The sequence below is a fragment of the Salmo salar genome, chromosome 12 (genome assembly GCF_965601325.2).
Source record: "Salmo salar chromosome 12, fSalSal1, whole genome shotgun sequence".
Taxonomy (NCBI): Eukaryota; Metazoa; Chordata; class Actinopteri; order Salmoniformes; family Salmonidae; genus Salmo; species Salmo salar.
Window position 1 is genome coordinate 83,675,270 of NC_138302.1, and position 20,415 is coordinate 83,695,684.

The 20,415-nt window shown below is 47.2% G+C and overlaps 1 protein-coding gene across 3 annotated transcripts; it reads left to right on the forward strand.

The window, feature by feature from the left end:
* Positions 1-1,474: 1,474 nt before the first annotated feature.
* On the forward strand, positions 1,475-9,312 carry LOC106565781 (ubiquitin carboxyl-terminal hydrolase CYLD). Of its 3 annotated transcripts, none has more exons than XM_014133289.3 (14): positions 1,475-1,572; positions 2,801-3,302; positions 4,074-4,206; positions 4,834-5,069; positions 5,181-5,349; positions 6,080-6,212; positions 6,374-6,481; positions 6,748-6,827; positions 6,933-7,026; positions 7,242-7,374; positions 7,498-7,606; positions 7,790-7,908; positions 8,047-8,251; positions 8,634-9,312. In XM_014133289.3, exons 2-14 carry the CDS (start codon positions 2,868-2,870, stop codon positions 8,819-8,821), a joined length of 2,142 nt encoding a protein of 713 aa, XP_013988764.1. In that variant the 5' UTR covers positions 1,475-1,572; positions 2,801-2,867; the 3' UTR covers positions 8,822-9,312. The 3 variants fall into 3 exon arrangements, with proteins under 3 accessions (XP_013988764.1, XP_013988765.1, XP_013988766.1); XM_014133290.3 differs by lacking the exon at positions 1,475-1,572 and adding an exon at positions 2,141-2,376; XM_014133291.3 differs by lacking the exon at positions 1,475-1,572 and adding an exon at positions 2,142-2,376 and having other exon boundaries at positions 6,960-7,026.
* The last annotated feature ends 11,103 nt before the right edge of the window (positions 9,313-20,415 follow it).

Here is a 20,415-nt window from a genome sequence, read left to right on the forward strand (position 1 = left end):
TAAAGCATCTGCCAACTCCTGGACAGTCTGTGGTGCAACGTGGCGTTGGTGGATGGAGCGAGACATGATGTCCCAGATGTGCTCAATTGGATTCAGATCTGGGGAACGGGCGGGCCAGTCCATAGCATCAATACCTTCCTCTTGCAGGAACTGCTGACACACTCCAGCCACATGAGGTCTAGCATTGTCTTGCATTAGGAGGAACCCAGGGCCAACCGCACCAGCATATGGTCTCACAAGGGGTCTGAGGATCTCATCTCGGTACCTAATGGCAGTCAGGCTACCTCTGGCGAGCACATGGAGGGCTGTGCGGCCCCCCAAAGAAATGCCACCCCACACCATGACTGACCCACCGCCAAACCGGTCATGCTGGAGGATGTTGCAGGCAGCAGAACATTTTCCACGGCGTCTCCAGACTCTGTCACGTCTGTCACGTGCTCAGTGTGAACCTGCTTTCATCTGTGAAGAGCACAGGGCCCCAGTGGCGAATTTGCCAATCTTGGTGTTCTCTGGCAAATGCCAAACGTCCTGCACGGTGTTGGGCTGTAAGCACAACTGCCACCTGTGGATGTCGGGCCCTCATACCACCCTCATAGAGTCTGTTTCTGACCGTTTGAGCAGACACATGAACATTTGTGGCCTGCTGGAGGTCATTTTGCAGGGCTCTGGCAGTGCTCCTCCTTGCACAAAGGCGGAGGTAGCGGTCCTGCTGCTGGGTTGTTGCTCTCCTACGGCCTCCTCCACGTCTCCTGATGTACTGGCCTGTCTCCTGGTAACGCCTCCATGTTCTGGACACTACGCTGACAGACACAGCAAACCTTCTTGCCACAGCTCGCATTGATGTGACATCCTGGCTGAGCTGCACTACCTGAGCCACTTGTGTGGGTTGTAGACTCCGTCTCATGCTACCACTAGAGTGAAAGCACCGCCAGCATTCAAAAGTGACCAAAACATCAGCCAGGAAGCATAGGAACTGAGAAGTGCTCTGTAGTTACCACCTGCAGAACCACTCCTTTATTGGGGGGTGTCTTGATAATTGCCTATAATTTCCACCTGTTGTCTATTCCATTTGCACAACAGCATGTGAAATTTATTGTCAATCAGTGTCGCTTCCTAAGTGGACAGTTTGAGTTCACAGAAGTGTGATTGACTTGGAGTTACATTGTGTTGTTTAAGTGTTCCCTTTATTTTTTTGAGCAGTATACTACGGGTATGACAAAACATTTTATTTTTACTGCTCTAATTACGTTGGTAACCAGTTTATTATAGCAATAAGGCACCTTGGGTTTGTGGTATGCCCAATATACCACGGCAAAAGGCTGTGCCCAGGCACTCTGCTATGCCTTGTGCCTAAGAACCCTTAGCCGTGGTATATTCGCCATATGCCACACCCCCTCGTGCATTTTTGCTTAAATATATGTTAATTAAAGAACATATTTCTCCTGATCTGTCAATCACAACTTTAAACGTACCTAGCCCCCCTTCTCCAGCCCCGCGTCTAAACTGACAATGCAGCGGTTTAATTTTCATCAGATGAAGAGCAGCTGTCAAGCGCCCAAAATCTTTCTCATGGTTAATGGCATTTTATTTGATTATATAATCCGAACAATTATTTAAAATATGTTTTTCACCTGGTGGGTGACAGAGGAAGAAGATATTTTCTTCAACTGCCTGCAAGCGTTTTCAATGAGCTAGCTAACACAGCTAGCTAATGAACGTTAGTTAGCTAACAGCTAGCTAGCTCATTTTATCTTGCTGCACCACCACAACAACACGCAGTGTGACCGACCAAGGTTATGACCAGATGGTGTTTTTGTTTCTAACAATAGGCCTAGGGCATACATGTTTAAAATATAAAATATGTTTCAAATATGCGCATAGCTGATATTCCCTCTGTCACTCATGGGGAGGGGGATATTATATTGTACATCATAAGAGTGATAACGTTAACATTACCCCACATTGAAGTTTAAATACCCGAGTAGGCTACCCTGTCTTGATACTGTTAAATTATTTGGGACACTGTGATTGACAACCTGCAATTTTCTGTGACTGATACAATAAGTAACAGCTACTTGCCTAGCAAATAACCACTATCATGTAGCTGGATATAACGTTACCCAAATCCTAATGATAATTTGTGAATTCTCTGACGCAATATTACCTTGAAGAAAAATCACGATCTACATGCTGAATTGTCTCTGTCAGATAGAGAACAGTATAAAACGGGCGTGTTCGGTCACAGAGCTACAGTATCAGTTAACTGGGCTGAATGACTTCCTTATCCCGAGCTACCGTCGCGAGGATTTAGTTTACCTTGCAATCGAATGTGTGTAGTACTTCGGAGTAACTGCTCTTCAAATACTTGGAAAAACGGTCAGTAAGATCGACTCAATTACATTTTAGTAATAAAAGACAATTACTAGAGATACATTGTTGCCAGTGTGTACAGGATATACAGATGTATCTTATTTTGTTGAAACAATGTGATAAAACCCTTACAAAGTGTTACCACTGAGATTGATGTTAAATTATCGTTAAAAAACTGCCAAAAGTCACGACAAAAAAATATCCTAAACGGAATTGATTTCAAAAGCTGTGTATACCCAAATAATGTATAAAGGAAGTCATTTTACATTCCTTGCTTCTACCTATCTGTCACTTCTTTGTAAATTAGAGTATTTAAAGCCATGCTTTGAGTGTGACAGCACAATGGAATGACTGTGAATTCACATTCTCTTAATACAAGTGAATGATCAGAAGGATACAATAATACTTACTTTACTTCTTTCCCTGACAGGGTGGCTTCTAGTCACACAACGTCTGCATTGCTTGTCAGCAGGAATATTGTGCACTTTAGAAGAGGGATGGAATCAAAAACTGAAGGGAAGGAGAAGTTCTTTATAGTGACACGTGGGAAGGCGAGAAAAGGCTTCGCCAGAGGATGTATTGGCCGTGTGGAGGCAGAGATGCAGAAGGGAGAGCTGATGGGACTGTTGTACGGAGGTGGCAGCAGTGGGGGTAACCCTAAGAGTGGGGGCATGGTGAAGATGGAGGACACATACCCCCTCACCTGCCACCAGGCCCAGCTGCTGCTCTTCGTGTCCCCTTCCAGCAAACGCCTGGAGCTCCTGTGTAACCCCCAGCTTTTTTTGGCTATCTGTGTGCTGTCTCAGGATGACCTGGTGGTAGTTAAGCACAAGAAGGGTCACCAACCAGGGCTGGTTAGGAACCTAATGCTGATCGGTAAGAAGGAGAACCAAGGGGACCTGCTGATGCTGGGCTTTGAGGTTGAGTTTGTAGTGAGTATGCAACTTATATAAATCTGGTATCTGGTAAGTCCATATCAGCATAGACACTGCCATAGAGAAAGTGGAATGACTTTTAGCATTTTGTCCAATGTATAAGCAAATAATCAGGAATTTCTACTGTCTTTGATCCTCTCATCGATAATTAAAAAATGTAGCCTAATGATTACACAGTATGACAGACACTGTAAACTGTACATGTCAAGTACACCTGAACCTCTCATTGATTTACATTAGTTTCAGGAAGTGACAGCAGGAGACAAGAATGTCTCTCACGCTGCGATCACACCGACAGCGTCATTGCATTTTGGTATACCAGAAGTACATTCATTTCCAATGGAACGCTGCATTTGCCTTGCAGCATTGCGTTGCAGAGGCAGTTGCAGTGCATTCTGTATGGTGCATATTTGGATTTATCAAATGTATGCGTCAAACTGTATGCATAGACAGCTTGACAGAAATGGTAGCAGAAGGTTGTTTTACTGTTTTACTTTGTTGTTGCACATGTATCCAGATGATGCTGCATACCATTTTGCACAACGACACACTGTAGGTGTGAACGAGGCATCAGGGGAAGATCCATAATGTTATCGGATTAGTTATAGCATATAACTTTTACGTAACATCTGAAACTTAATAAAACTGAGGAATTTGCAGTTGCTCGAATGCGTTTTGTTGTATTTCTGGCTTACCAGTAAAAAAACTCAGCATTGCTACTGTATATGGATTGTGTTTACTTAATCTATTTTTTCCTTTCCATTTCAGCAAGACTCTAATCAAACAGTGTCATCTAAGAAGCCCGCCCCTCTTCCCCTGTTCAGTGCAGCAGACATTGTCCAGGTTGTCCCAGCGTACTCTGTAGGCCTTGGCCCTCGCTGGAAAGACAGTCATTCAGAGGGTCAGTAGTGCATGTTTACTTGCTGGTGTTCAATCCCCATGCATTCTCATTGATCAGTAAGCAAGCACATAGGCCTACATGCATTTATTTACTAAATATGACACATTTACCTGGCTTTTCTAGTCTTTAAACCCATTACAAACTTTACTTGTTTTCTTGTAAAAAGCACAGCAATGGTGCCAGGAAAGAATATCAGCTTTCAGAACCCAGTGGCTTTGGGCTCTCATTTCAAACGTGCTTTGCAAAGACATAATTCTTTGAACGGTTATCATCATTTTAGGACTTGCTGCGCATTGGGGCACCTGCAAGCAAAATAGCCCTCCACCCGCCTCCCCCTTATCAGAAAGAAATGCTAATATATAAGTGCTACACGTTATTGGACGGCAATGAGCAGCACCTGTGGCTAGACAGTGGGCAAAGTGCGGTTCCTTGTACAGAACTGGTTAAACTGGCCCAGGTGCTCTGGAATGTAGCAGCAGAGATCATCACATGCTCTGAGCTCTCTACATACCTCTTATGGAGATAGACATGTTTACCACAGATCAGTCTCATGACATGGGTCTTGTGACAAGGACAGAAACCATGTGATCCGTCATTCTTACCCCTCTTCAACTTCTTCTCCCCCAGGTCTAAACAGAAAGGCGGTGTCACGTATCAACTCCATGCCTAATATGGGATCTCGTGGACGACAAGTGAGAGATGTAGACGAGAGTGTCACCCCACCCGAAAGCCTGTCACACCACACTTTTGATGTGGGATCCCTGGTGGAGGTAACGTCCAACACTGGGATCACTGTATATGGGGTAATCCAGTGGATGGGCGTCCTTTCAGAAAATAAAAACGACTGGGCCGGAATTGAGCTGGTGAGTGTAACGTGAACTGTTTAAGCAATGTTATTGAGCTTACCTATTCTCCTTTCTGAGATTTCAATATCTCAATCAGATTTGATTCCTCAGCAACTCTTTTGCCATCAGGATTATGAGGTGAATAATTGCTCAGACGGGACGTATGGAGGCCAGCGGTATTTCACTTGTAAAGGGGGCAGGGCCTTATTTCTGCCCCTAACAAAGTGCAGTCCAGATGGAAGGTTCTTATGTCCCCGCTCTGAAAAGGAGACCCTCAAAGTCACAAATATCCTCCCAGGTTAGACACTACTTGTATAGGTCCTTCCTAACACTAACACATGCAGAAACAGTGTCGGTAATCTCAGGTTGTGCCGTTGTAATAATAGCCTTATAAGCATTGGTTTGCACCCCACACATCAAATAAAAGTTTATTTGTCACGTGCGCTGAATACAACAGGTGTAGACCTTACAGTGAAATGCTTACTTACAGGCTCTAACCAATAGTGCAAAAAAGGTATTAGGTGAACAATAGGTCGGTAAAGAAATAAAACAACAGTAAAAAGACAGACTATATACAGTAGCGAGGCTATAACAGTAGCGAGGCTACATACAGACACCGGTTAGTCAGGCTGATTGAGGTAGTAAGTACATGTAGATATGGTTAAAGTGACTATGCATATATGATGAACAGAGAGTAGCAGTAGCGTAAAAGAGGGGTTGGCGGGTGGTGGGTGGGACACAATGCAGATAGCCCGGTTAGCCAATGTGCGGGAGCACTGGTTGGTCGGCTCAATTGAGGTAGTATGTACATGAATGTATAGTTAAAGTGACTATGCATATATGATAAACAGAGAGTAGCAGCAGAGTAAAAAGAGGGGTTGGGGGGGGCACACAATGCAAATAGTCCGGGTAGCCATAAACCATACACACAATGAATCAAACACCAACCAACAGCAGATATAAAGCATTAATCAGTTGTATTTCTATTATATAAGTCGTACTTCATGTTTTTGTGTGGTTTGCATCAGTCACTCCATTGGAGGAAACCGATGAGAATGTCCCTCCTATCCCTGAGTCGGAAGCCTTGTCTTTGCTCGTGGGCAAGATGAAGGGGATCCAGGGGCACTACAACTCCTGCTACCTCGATGCCACTCTCTTCAGGTAAACTTACTTCCTCTAGCTCATTGTTCCGAACTCATAGTTGTATGACAATTTTACACTGTTGGGCATCATTTTTTGTTGAGCCCAGTTTCTTGTAAGAATGACTTAATGCTGCGCCAAGACCACTGCCAAGCTAACAAAGGTAATACATCTTTCCACAGTCTGTTCAGCTCATCCATGACCCTGGACAGTGTTTGCCACAAACCAGCTGACACAGAACAGAGCATATCTCGCTCTCTGAGGAAAGACATCGTTAACTGTTTGCGCCGGTATAAACATTCTGTACTTGCAGTTTTCTAGATCCTCTTGACCCTCAGGCGTGCCTGTATTATCAACTGCTCTTCAAAATAAGGGCGTTATGACATTGTAATCTACCCAGACTGAGAAAGAAAAAGCCTTCTCTCAATGCATGTCTGGTATTATTCTGGCACATTGGTAGTGTATGTTCAGGCCCAGTATATGAATGTGCATTTCCATGTGTTGTGTGTATTTCCGTGTGGCCACTGAGAGTGACATCAGTGTGTGTAATCCACAGACAAGGTTTTGTGCCTGCTGAGAGTGTAATGAACTTCCGCAAGCAACTCGGCTGTGACACCTTTGTAACAGAAGAGAAAGGTACTCACACACTTCTCATAGTGTTGTTTCTATGGGTCTCTTAACATAAATGTGATACCAGCTAAGGGAAATTATGTCTAAATTATCATTTTTAAGTGGCAGCAGTGTCTCTGATTTCTCGCCTCCCTGCAGACCCTGAAGAGTTCATCACAATCCTTCTACAGCGGGTGCTGTGCATGGAGCCATTGCTTAAACTCAGGTTTGAACCAGTCACCTTTCTCTGCTGCTCTATTTGACCTCCTGACCCATATCTTTCTCTTTCTTGCAGGTTATTCTGTAGGCTACTTATTGCTCCTTGCTTCCCCTCCTCACTCTGTTCATCTCCATTCTAATTGTCTGGACTTTTCTCTGAGTTTCTGTTTGGTCACTCTGCCATGATTGAGTTGCTTAGCTTGATTGTTCTCTGGGTCTCAGATTGAATAATGACACATCTCAGGATGCCTACACATTCCAGATTATTCTGGATAAGGAGCAGGTGACACAGACTCCCACGGTTCAGCAGCTGCTGGATACCTCCTTCCTGTCTTGTGGCCTCAAGTTTGAGGAGGTTGGTGATACTGTGCAAGGTTGTCTAAGGAGCTATGTTTACGAGGCCTTGTAGGCCGCCCATGTTTTTTTTGGAAGGCAATCCCTTTGCTCTAATGTTTAATGTTTCTGATATATCCCTCAGATCCCATCCTGTCTCATGGTCCAGATGCCAAGGTTTGGGAAAAAGTACAAGATGTTCCCCCACATCATCCCCTCAACAGAGCTTGACATCACAGATCTTCTGTACAACTGTGAGTTACACCATCAGTCAATGTAATGAAGACTGACAGAGTGTTTTTGCAAAACGCTGGTCACACGTCTGCCACGTATCTAACTATGAATTAAAGGCCATACAGTAACTCCCTAAGCATAGCTTGCCATAGTAAACTGTCTTCAGGTTGAGTGACAGCTTCCCACCTTCTTTCTCCCATCAGCCCCCCGAGAGTGCTTCCTCTGTGGGCGTTTGGCAGAGTATGAGTGCCCCCAGTGCCTACAGGACCGCAAGCTCCAGCCAGGAAGAGTCAAACAGTACTGCACTACTTGCAAGACACAGGTAGACACCGTTAAGCAGCATTACTGTTTGATTTACATCTTTTCTACCTGCAAGTGTATTGATTTCTTTATCATACTGAATCTCCCTCTCTACTTTGCCTCTTCCCCTCCTCCATCTCCACTTCTCCCTTTGTGACAGGTGCACACTCATCCGTGTCGGAAGGGCCACTGCCCTAGAGCCCTGGCAGTGCCAGCGGAGGTTCCGGCAGATGCCCCTTTACCCAGGCACATGATGCAGTTGTTCGCTGTGCTCTGCATCCATACCAGCCACTATGTGTCTTTTGTGAAGTATGGGCTTGGCCCTCGCTCTTGGCTCTTCTTCGACAGCATGGCAGACAGATGTGGTGAGATTGACCATAAAGAGCACAAATATTTGATATATAAGAATTTAGTCTATTGCCATCACAAGTCTGTTGAAGCACTGTTTATTTTAAAACCTATTCATTGGATGTGTGTTAATGGCATCGGGTTGGTAAAACAATCTAAAAGGAAGAACATACTACTATATTCATTTCTCCCGAGGTGCTGAACAAATAATCATGAATGTGCAATTGCAGACTGTTCCATGCTTTGTGATGTTATTTGTCTTTCCTGTTCACTAGATATCCAATAACATGCTTTGTCTCTGAACCTCCTGACTTGATGTTGAGATAACACTGCACCCTGACATATGTCTAGTCTTATCTATCTTCCACTCAGATAAATAATCATCTGCCCCCTCTACAGGTGATGACCACAGTGGCTACAACATTCCAGAGATCAGGGCTTGTCCCGAGGTGGGTGACTTCCTGTCTCAGTCAGAGGAGGAGCTAGTGTGGGCTGACCCCTCCCAGGCTGGAGAGCTTGTCCGCAGGCTGCTGTGTGACTCCTACATGTGTTTGTACCAGAGCGCATCCATGGCACTCTACAGATAAAGCCAGCACAAGGCTGAAGTGTACTGCATAGAACACAGTGTTCTCACAACAGTGCTACAATAACCTTGGTTTCAGCATCGCCATGGCATCAGTTCGTTTTCACAAAAACAAAACACTGATGATTAGTTGAAGAACTTAAACTTTAAAGGGATGCTTTTATGATAACTGAAATAATCACCAAGGTCTTCTCAAATGTTTTCCTTTGTCAATGTAATTGACCTTTGTTTCAATAAAGGTTGATTGATGAAGTTGGGGTTAGGAAGGGCAATTTAACTATTGGTAATGTTTTATTGTTGCACATTTCCATGTAAACATATAGTATACTGTAGGTTTATGGAATTGAAGTGGATCTATGATTGCTTGTGGAATTCTGTTGAATGTCAGTGTTTTCCTGCTTTTTTATGTTGAAGGAATGAAATAATATATTATATACTGTAGTACCTTATGTTTTATTGACTGTTGTTGAAATGAAAAGGGCTAAGTTATCCATTCCCAGTTTCATTTGGTTGTAATATTCTGCTTAAAATGATCAAAATGTGCATTTCAACTATTTCAATTGTGCTTCAGTTAAGATTGAATTATGCCCAGAAATAGCCCAGTTCTTAAAAAAACATATTTTTGGTATGGAAGGGAGATAGAAAGAGACATGCTGTAGATCAGGGGTCCCCAATTACATTAAGCCACAGACTGATTTTTTTTATTGCGCGGATGTTAGGGGGCTGAAATAATTATAAATAATTAGTAACCTGCAAATTCACTGAAGAAGCCCAAACCGATATAGTATGTGACAAAAACATTGATTACATACAATCACATTATTGCTCTATTTATGCGTGGGAATACTTGGGAACAGATTTCTTAAATTAAAATCACTTTGATTTGATTTCCTGGTAATTTTACAGTCTTATGTCCAACAACGAAAAACCTTTTTATGAAAATAAATTAAATCAGAAAACTTGGGGCCAAATAAAATCACTGGGACCGAGCTCCCTGCCATCCAGGACCTCTTTACCAGGCAGTGTCAAAGGACTCCGCACAGCCAGCGGTACCAATGCACCAACAGGACCCTGAACAGCTTCTACCCCCAAGTCCTAACGCTACTAAATAGTTAATAACCAAATAGCTACCTGGACAATCTGCATTGATGATCCTCTTTGCACTAACTCTTTTGACTCGTCACATATGCTGCTGCTTATTATCTATGCTGTCGCCTAGTCAATTTACCCTGAAATTATCTACCTCAATTAGCTCGTAACCCTCACATCGACTTGGTACTGGTACCCTGTGTATGTAGCCAAGTTATCGTTACTCATTGTGTATTTATTCCTTGTGCTATTATTTATTTGTTTTCCTTCATTGTTAGGAATGGCCCCGTAAGTAAGCATTTCGTGGTTAGTCTACACCAGTTGTTTACGAAGCATGTAAAAAATAACATTTGATTTTAGGTCAAGGTTTACTCTAATTATGTTGAATTCTTTAAAATAGACAGATTTTATTCTCAGGTCATATGTAAACCATTTGAAAGAGCTTGAGTTTGCCAAGAGGTAGGGATGGGCTGTTGATAAAGCTGCTGGGTAGCTGGTTATGCCTGAATTCTGGCCTGAGTACAACTATTGATGAGGCCAGGGAAGTTAAAAGGGCTGAGAAGCCCTCTTGTGGAGAAAATGTATATCAAGAGGATTCAATGTCTCACACAGTGGAAAAAGTAGTTATGGTATGGAAGTGATTGTCCTTTAAAAAAAAAAAACATCTCATTCCAAAATCATGGGCATTAATATGGAGTTGGTCTCCCCCTCTGCTGCTATAACAGCCTCCACTCTTCTGGAAAGGCTTTCCACTAGACGTTGGGAAATTGCTGCGAGGACTTGCTTCCATTCAGCCACAAGAGCATTAGTGAGGCCGGGCACTGATGTTGGGCAATTAGGCCTGACTCGCAGTCAGCATTCCAATTCATCCCAAAGGTGTTCGATGTGGTTGAGGTCAGGGCTCTGTGCAGGCCAGTCAAGTTCTTCCACACCGATCTCAACAAACCATTTCTGTATGGACCTCGCTTTGTGCACGGGGGCATTGTCATGCTGACACAGTAAAGGGCCTTCCCAAAAATTGTTGCCACAAAGTTGGAAGCACAGAATCATGAAAAACAGCCTGAGACTATTATTCCTCCTCCACCAAACTTGACAGTTGGCATTATGCATTGGGGCAGGTAGCGTTGTCCTTGTGACGTGGTGGGGTTGGACCCAGGTGCAGAGAATGGACCAGATGAAGAATCAATGGTTTAGGAAAACATAAATACTTTTCGAAAAATAAGGTAACAGAAGGATCACAGTAATACTGAAAAAAAAAACACTAGGACTAGATAACTTACTCAGGCGACACACAGGGCAACCGAAATCAAGCTTCTGCAAACAATGACAGAAAACACCTATTTTAAAAGGGAAATCATAATGAAATGATAAGCAACATCTGAGTAACAAAGAAAGTCTCTAGTGCGGTCTCTGCCGCCCTCTGGTGCCCAGAGCAACCATGACAGTACCCTCCCCCCACCCTAGGAGCGGCTCCAGGCTCCAGCCGCGGAGTCCTGACATCCACCACGTAGTCGGTTGAAGTCTCTTACTAGACCCGGATCCAGGATGTCCCGGGCCGGGACCCATGCCGCTCCTTGGGATCGTAGCTCTCCCTGTCCACCAGGTACTGCAGGTTCCCTTGAAGCCGGCGAGCCTCCAACAGACGCCAGACAGTATAGCTGTCACGTCCTGACCATAGAGAGCTCTTATTTTCTATGGTAGAGTAGGTCAGGGCGTGACGGGGTTTGATGTAGGTTATTTATTTCTGTGTGGGGTTCTAGGTTTGATTTTCTATGTTGGTGATTTGTATGATTCCCAATTAGAGGCAGCTGGTAATCGTTGTCTCTAATTTGGGATCATACTTAAGTAGCATGTTTTCCACCTGTGGGTTATGGGATATTGTTTTGAGTTAGTGCACGTAGCATCTCTGTAGTCACGGTTTGTTTATTCATTTATTGTTTGTTTTGTATTTTTGCTAAGTTTCTCTTTATTAATAAAGATGTGGAACGCTACTCACGCTGCGCCTTGGCCCGATCATTCCAACGAACATGACAGAATATCCCATCAAACCAGGACCAAGCAGCGTGACTAGGAGGAGCAGGGATCCTGGGCACGGGAGAGAAGGGAGTGGAGGACTTCCTGGATGTAGGAGGAGATCATGGCAGGAAACAAGAGCCTGCCATGGAAGCAGGCGGAGGCAGCAAAGGAGGATCAACGACTACTCCGGGGTTTGCAACCACAACGGAAGCCCGAGAGACAGCCCAAAAAGGTTTTTTTGGGGGGGACACATGGAGTGGTCGGCGAGGCCGAGGGGCGAGTCGGAGAGTGAAGAGGTATATTGGGAGAGACTGAGCGAGGAGTATTGTGAGATAGTTGAGGGGAGTGATGAGGTAGAGTGGATGGTTTGGTGTATGGAGCAAGACAGTCGCCGTGAGGAGCGTGGGACTAGCCAGGCACCATGTTTTGCGGAGAAACGCAATGTGTCTCCAGTGCGCATCTACAGCCCGGTGCATTCTGTGCCAGCTCCTCGCACTTGCCGTGTGAAAGTGAGCATCCAGCCAGGACGGGTTGTGCCGGCTCAGCGCTCCTGGTCTCCAGTACGTCTCCTCGTGCAGGATATCCTGCGCCAGCTATACACACTGTGTCGCCAGTGCGCCTTCACAGCCCAGTGCGTCCTGTGCCAGCGCCCCGCACTTGCCGGGCTAAAGTGAGCATCCAGCCAGGACGGGTTGTGCCAGCTCTACGCTCCAGACCTCCAGTGCGCCTCCACGGTCCAGTATATCCTGTGCTGGTTTTATGCACCAGGTCTCCAGTGTGCCTCCACAGTTCCCAGTCCAGCCACAGTTCCCAGTCCAGAGTTCCCAGTCCAGCGACAGTTCCCAGTCCAGAGCTTCCGGCGACAGTTCCCAGTCCAGAGCTTCCGGCGACAGTTCCCAGTCCAGAGCTTCCTGCGACAGTTCCCAGTCCAGAGCTTCCGGCGACAGTTCCCAGTCCAGAGCTTCCGGCGACAGTTCCCAGTCCAGAGCTTCCGGTGACGTTTCACAGTCCGGAACCTCCAACGACGTTCCACAGTCCGGAACCTCCAACGACGTTCCACAGTCCGGAACCTCCAACGACGTTCCACAGTCCGGAACCTCCAACGACGGTCCACGGCCCGAAACCTCCTGAGACGGTCTACGGCCCGAAACCTCCTGAGACGGTCTACGGCCCGGAACCTCCTATGACGGTCCACGGCCCGGGACCTCCTGTGACGGTCCACGGCCCGGGACCTCCTGAGACGGTCCACGGCCCGGAACCTTCTGAGACAGTCCACGGGCCGGAACCTCCTGAGACGGTCCACGGCCCGGAACCTCCTGAGACGTCCACGGCCCGGAACCTCCTGAGACGTCCACGGCCCGGAACCTCCTGAGACGTCCACGGCCCGGAACCTCCTGAGACGGCCCACGGTCCGGAACCTCCTGAGACGGTCAATGGTTCGGGACCTCCAGCTTCAAGGCCAGAGTCTTCTTCTGTGTTGGTGCCCAGTCCAGGCACAGCATCCAGTCCCGCTCCATGGCCGGAGCCTTCCCCTGCGCCAATGTCCAGTCTAAGCACAGCGTCCAGTCCAGCTCCAAGGCCAGAGTCTTCTTCTGCGTTGGTGCCCAGTCCAGGCACAGTGTTCAGCCTGGGTCCATGGCTGGACCAGCAGAGGCAGCTGGTAATTGTTGTCTCTAATTGGGGATCATACTTAAGTAGCATGTTTTCCACCTGTGGGTTATGGGATATTGTTTTGAGTTCACACCCGTTGACATTCACACCCGTTGACCTGGTCGGAGGAGCCGAAGAGGTCTTTAGTGATGGTTTGCCTGATGTTGTCGGGCAGAGGAGCGGAGCAAAGAGGGTCGCGCTCTGATCCAGGTGCGACGACATCGTTGAATGAACGCCTCAGCCGATTGCACCCTCGCTTTCAGCCTCTTGTTCAGGAAACAGGGAGGGGGCAAACCCAAACTGACACTCGAATGGTGACAGTCCAGTGGACGAGTTTGGCAGTGTGTTATGAGCATACGCCGCCCAGACGAGGAACCTGCTCCAGTTGCTAGCCTGAGTGGAGGTGAAGCAGCAGAGGAACTTCTCTAGCTCCTGGTTGGCCCGCTCAGTTTGCCCATTCGATTGTGGGTGGAACCCCGAGGAGAGACTCATCGATGCCCCCAACAGAGAGCAGAAGGCCTTCCAATACCGTGCGACGAACTGGGGCACCCGATCAGAGACAATGTCCTGGGGAAGTCTGTTTAGTCGAAAGACATGGGTAATCATGAGATCAGCTGTCTCCTTCGCTGAAGGCAACTTGGGTAAGACTATGAAATGGGCTGCCTTGGAGAATCGATCGATGACCATCAGGATAGATGTAAGCCCTTGAGATGGAGGTGGCCCAGTGATAAACACTAGGTGTTAAAGTCAGTTTTCCATTCACCTCCTTCCCTGATTCTCACCAGATTGTAAGCGTTGCGGAGATCCAGTTTGGTGAAGAATTGGGCCCCTTGGGCCAACTCCAAGGCAGCGGACATCAGGGGTATGGGGTAACAATTCTTGATCATAATCTGGTTCAGCCCTCTGTAATCGATGCACGGACCCAGGCCTCCATCCTTCTTAACCATGAAGAAGACGCCTGCACCAGCTGGTGATGTAGAGGGGCGATTGAATCCTGCCTCCAGTGACTCCCGGATGTAATTGTCCATGACCGCTGCTTCAGGGCTCGAGAGGGAGTACAGACGGCCCCAGGGAAGTATGGAGCCGGGTAGGAGTTCTATGGCACAGTCGTATGGACGATGAGGGGGAAGGGTGGCTGCTTGCCTCTTACTGAAGGCCTCCCAGAGGTCGAAGTATTCGGGAGGAAGAGCGGTCTTCAATGGATGAAGGAGGACACAACGAAGCTCTTGGTGGGAGTCTTAGACATTTAGTCTGGCAGTCCTTGCCCCAGTCTAGTAAGTGTCCCATGAACCAGGAGAATAGTGGGTTATGTAGCGCTAGCCAGGGGTACCCTAGGATAAGGGGGTTCTCGGGAGCAGTGATGAAAATAAATCTAAGTCTTTGAGTGATTCACCTCAACCTGCAGTAGAATGGGCTTGTTCTGATATTCCACCTGGCCTGAGCCAATGGGACGTCCATCGAGGGCTTGAATCTGCAGAGGGATAGGACATTTCACGCAGGAGATTTGTAATTCTCAGGCGAAATCTTGATCAATGAAGTAATCTGCAGCCCTGGAGTCCACGAAGGCTTGAATCTGGTGCTGACTGTGGAGGGTTGCGGGTAGTAACAGACAGTGATTGGGTAGCCGGGAGGTAACTGCACAGCTCGTCAGAACCATGACAGTCCTGGCATTCACTAAACCCAGATTCGTCCATCGGACTGCCAGATGGTAAAACATGATTCACTTCTCCAGAGTCCAATGGCGGCGAGCTTTACACAATTCCAGCCGATTCTTGGCATTGCGCAAGGGGATCTTAGGCTTGTGTGCTGCTGCTTGGCAATGGAAACCCATTTCATTAAGCTACCGAACAAACAGTTCTTGTGCTGACGTTGTTTCCAGAGGCAGTTTGGAACTCAGTAGTGAGTGTTGCAACCGATGACAAACACTTTTAACGCTCCGCGTGCTTCAGCACTCGGCAGTCCCGTTCTGTGAGCTTGTGTGACCTACCACTTCGTGGCTGAGCCGTTCTTGCTCCTCGATGTTTCCACTTCACAATTACAGCACTTACAGTTGCTCAGGGTAGCTTTGGCAGGACAGAAATGTGACGATCTGACTTGTTGGAAAGGTGGCATCCTATGATGATGCTACGTTGAAAGTCACTGAGTTCTTCAGTAAGGCCATTCTACTGCCAATGTCCGTCTATGCAGATTGCATGACTGTGTGCTCGATTTATGTGGCTGAAATAGCCAAATCCACTCATTTGAAGGGGTGTCCACATAGTTTTGTGTGTACTTTATAAAGAAAGGCGCAGATTTGGCATATCATGAACTAAAGCATGTGTTCTCTACTGAGGGGAGGAGTTGTTGAGCTAGTGCTACTAGGTAACCTAAACTGGGACATGCTTAACACCCCGGCCATCCTACAATCTAAACTTGATGCCCTCAATCTCACACAAATTATCAATGAACCTACCATGTACAACCCGAAATCCGTAAACACGGGCACCCTCATAGATATCATCCTAACTAACTCGCCCTCCAAATACACCTCTGCTGTTTTCAATCAAGATCTCAGTGATCACTGCCTCATTGCCTGCATCTGTAATGGGTCTGCGACCAAACGACCACCCCTCATCACTGTCAAACGCTCCCTAAAACACTTCTGCGAGCAGGCCTTTCTAATCGACCTGGCCGGGGTATCCTGGAATGATATTGGCCTCATCCCGTCAGTAGATGATGCCTGGTTATTCTTTAAAAGTGCCTTCCTCACCATCTTAAATAAGCGTACCCCATTCAAAAAATGTTGAACTAGGAATAGATATAGTCCTTGTTTCACTCCAGACCTGTCTGCCCTTGACCAGCACAAAACATCCTGTGGCGTTCAGCATTAGCATCGAATAGCCTCTGTGATATGCAACTTTTCAGGGAAGTTAGGAACAAATATACACAGGCAGTTAGGAAAGCTAAGGCTAGCTTTTTCAAACAGAAATTTGCATCCTGTAGTACAAACTCAAAAAAGTTCTGGGACACTGTAAAGTCCATGGAGAATAAGAGCATCTCCTCCCAGCTGCCCACTGCTCTGAGGCTAGGAAACACTGTCACCACCGATAAATCCACTATAATTGAGAATTTCAATAAGCATTTCTCTACGGCTGGCCATGCTTTCCACCTGGCTACCCCTACCCCGGTCAACTGCCCGGCACCCTGCACAGAAACCCGCCAAAGCCCCCAACATTTCTCCTTCAGCCAAATCCAGATAGCTGATGTTCTGAAACAACTGCAAAATCTGGAACCCTACAAATCAGCAGAGCTAGACAATCTGGACCCTCTCTTTCTAAAATTATCTGCCGAAATTGTTGCAACTCCTATTACTAGCCTGTTCAACCTCTCTTTCGTATCTTCTGAGATTCCCAAAGATTGGAAAGGGGCCGCGGTCATCCCCCTCTTCAAAGGGGGTGACACTCTAGACCCAAACTGCTACAGACCTATATCTATCCTACCCTGTCTTTCTAAGCTCTTCGAAAGCCAAGTTAACAAACAGATTACCGACCATTTCTGTCACGTCCTGACCAGTAAAAGGGGTTGTTTGTTATTGTAGTTTGGTCAGGGCGTGGCAGGGGGTGTTTGTTTAGTGTGTTTCAGGGGTTTTTTTGGCCAATTTTCTATGTCTATTTAGTCTATTTCTATGTTCAGGGTTTTTTGGTTTGGCCTTCAATTAGAAGCAGCTGTTCTTCGTTGCTTCTAATTGGAGGTCATATTTAAGTAGGGGTTTTTGTCACTGTGTTTGTGGGTAGTTGTTCCGTGTATAGCGTTTAGCCTTACAGGACTGTCTTTGTCGTTTATTTTGTATAAGTATTTTGTTCTGTGTTCTCTTTCCTTCAAATAAAAGAAGATGAGTATACACGTTCCCGCTGCGTTTTGGTCACACTCAATACGACAAACGTTACAGAACCACCCACCAAACAAAGGACCAAGCAGCGGGGTAAGGAGCACTGTGAAGAATGATGGGCATTCTATGAGATGAGGATGAGTATATCCAGGGCTATGGAGGATTTAAGGAAGACCGAGAGGTATCCCCCCCCAACAATTGGGGGGGGGGGGGGGCACACGGGGAGTTGGGCAGAGTCAGGATGGAGACCTGAGCCAACTCCCCGTGCTTATTATGGGGAGCGACGAATGAAGAAGGCACCGAGCTATGCGGAAATGCGCACTGTATTGCGAAGAAGCATTCAAAGGCCAGTGCGATCGATGGAAGCTCCTCAGCGTGGCCAGTCTATATTGAGCACTCAGCCAGGAAGGGTTGTGCAGGCCGTACGCTCCAGACCTCCAATACGTCTTCAGGGTCCGGTTTACCCTGTTCCTGCTCCTCGCACTAGCCTTGAGGTGCGTGTTACCAGTATGGCGCCTCCAAAGCCAGCCCCACGCACCAGGCCTGTAGTGCGTCAGCCCAGCCCAGCCCAGTACGTCATGTTCCTGCTCCTCGCACTAGCCCTGTGGTACGTGTCCCTAGTCTGGCACCTCCAAAGCCAGCCCCACGCACCAGGCCTGTAGTGCATCAGCCCAGTCCAGTACGTCCTGTTCCTGCTCCTCGCACTGGCCTTGAGGTGCGTGTCCCTAGTATTGGCGCCTCCAAAGCCAGCCCCACGCACTAGGCCTTTAGTGCGCCTGTACAGTCCGGAACCGACAGAGACGGCATACACTCCGGAACCGACAGAGACGGCATACACTCCGGAACCGACAGAGACGGCCTACACTCCGGGACCGACAGAGACGGCCTACAGTCCGGAACCGACAGACGGCCTACAGTCCGGAACCGGCGCAGCCAGAGTCGCCCGCCAGTCCGGCGCAGCCAGAGTCGCCCGCCAGTCCGGCGCAGCCAGAGTCGCCCGCCGCGAGGGTCCCCAGTCCGGGGTCGGCGGCGAGGGACCTTGCTCTAGCGACGCCACCAAAGTGGGGTGTGCCAGTGGTGGAACGGGGTCTGCGTCCCACTCCTGAGCCACCTCCGTAGGGGGGAGGATTGGGAAGGGGGGGGTGTTGCACAAGAACCGGCCACCCTCCCTTCCCTCCCTTTAGTTTGGTATTATTTTTGTTTTGGGGTTTATTTTTGTGTTTTTGTTTGAGGTGCATCCGGGGTCTGCACCTTTGGGGGGGGGGGGGGTACTGTCACATCCTGACCAGTAAAAGGGGTTGTTTGTTATTGTAGTTTGGTCAGGGCATGGCAGGGGGTGTTTGTTTTGTGTATTTTTTTTTTTTGGGGCAATGTTCTATGTTAGTATATTTCTATGTCTGTGTCTATTTAGTCTATTTCTATGTTCAGGGTTTTTGGTTTGGCCTTCAATTAGAAGCAGCTGTTCTTCGTTGCTTTTAATTGGAGGCCATATTTAAGTAAGGGGTTTTTGTCACTGTGTTTGTGGGTAGTTTTTCCGTGTATAGCGTGTTGCCTTACAGGACTGTCTTTGTCGGTGTTTGTTATTTTGTTCAGTGTTCACGTTCCTTCTCAATAAAAGAAGATGAGTATACACATTGCCGCTGCATTATGGTCCCATCAATACGACGAACGTTACAATTTCGAATTCCACCGTACCTTCTCCGCTAGGCAATCTGATTTCAGAGCTGGTCATGGGTGCACCTCAGCCACGCTCAAGGTCCTAAACGACATCATAACCACAATCAATAAGAGATATTACTGTGCAGCCGTATTCATCGACCTGGCCAAGGCTTTCGACTCTGTCAATCACCACATTCTTATTGGCAGACTCGACAGCCTTGGTTTCTCAAATGATTGCCTCGCCTGGTTTACCAACTACTTCTCTGATAGACTTCAGTGTGTCAAATCGGAGGGCCTGTTGTCCGGACCTCTGGCAGTCTCTATGGGGGTGCCATAGGGTTAAATTCTCGGGCCAACTCTCTTCTCTGTATACATCAATGATGTCGCTCTTGTTGCTAGTGATTCTCTGATCCACCTCTACACAGACGACACCATTCTGTATACTTCTGGTCCCTCTTTGGACACTGTTAACTAACCTCCAGACGAGCTTCAATGCCATACAACTCTCCTTCCGTGGCCTCCAACTGCTCTTAAATGCAAGTAAAACTAAATGCATGCTATTCAATCGATCACTGCCCGCACCTGCCCGCCCGTCCAGCATCACTACTCTGGACGGCTCTGACTTAGAATACGTGGACAACTACGTGGACAACTACAAATACCTAGGTGTCTGGTTAGACTGAATACTCTCCTTCTACTCACATTAAGCATCTCCAATCCAAAATTAAATCTAGAATAGGCTTCCTATATCGCAACAAAGCATCCTTCACTCATGCTGCCAAACATACCCTCTTAAAACTGACCATCCTACCGATCCTCGACTTCGGCGATGTCATCTATAAAATAGCCTCCAAGCACTCTACTCAACAAATTGGATGCAGTCTATCACAGTGCCATCCGTTTTGTCAACAAAGCCCCATACACTACCCACCACTGTGACCTGTACGCTCTCGTTGGTTGGCCCTCGCTTCATACTCGTCGCCAAACCGACTGGCCACAGGTTATCTACAGGTCTCTGCTAGGTAAAGCCCCGCCTTATCTCAGCTCACTGGTCACCATAGCAGCACCCACTCGTAGCTCGCGCTCCAGCAGGTATAGCTCACTGGTCACCCCCAAAGCCAAGTCCTCCTTTGGTCGCCTTTCCTTCCAGTTCTCTGCTGCCAATGACTGGAACGAACTGGAAAAAAACCCCCAAAAAAAAAAAAAAAATCCCTGAAGCTGGAGACTCATATCTCCCTCACTTGCTTTAAGCACCAGCTTTCAGAGCAGCTCACAGATCACTGCACCTTTACATAGCCCATCTGTAAACAGCCCAT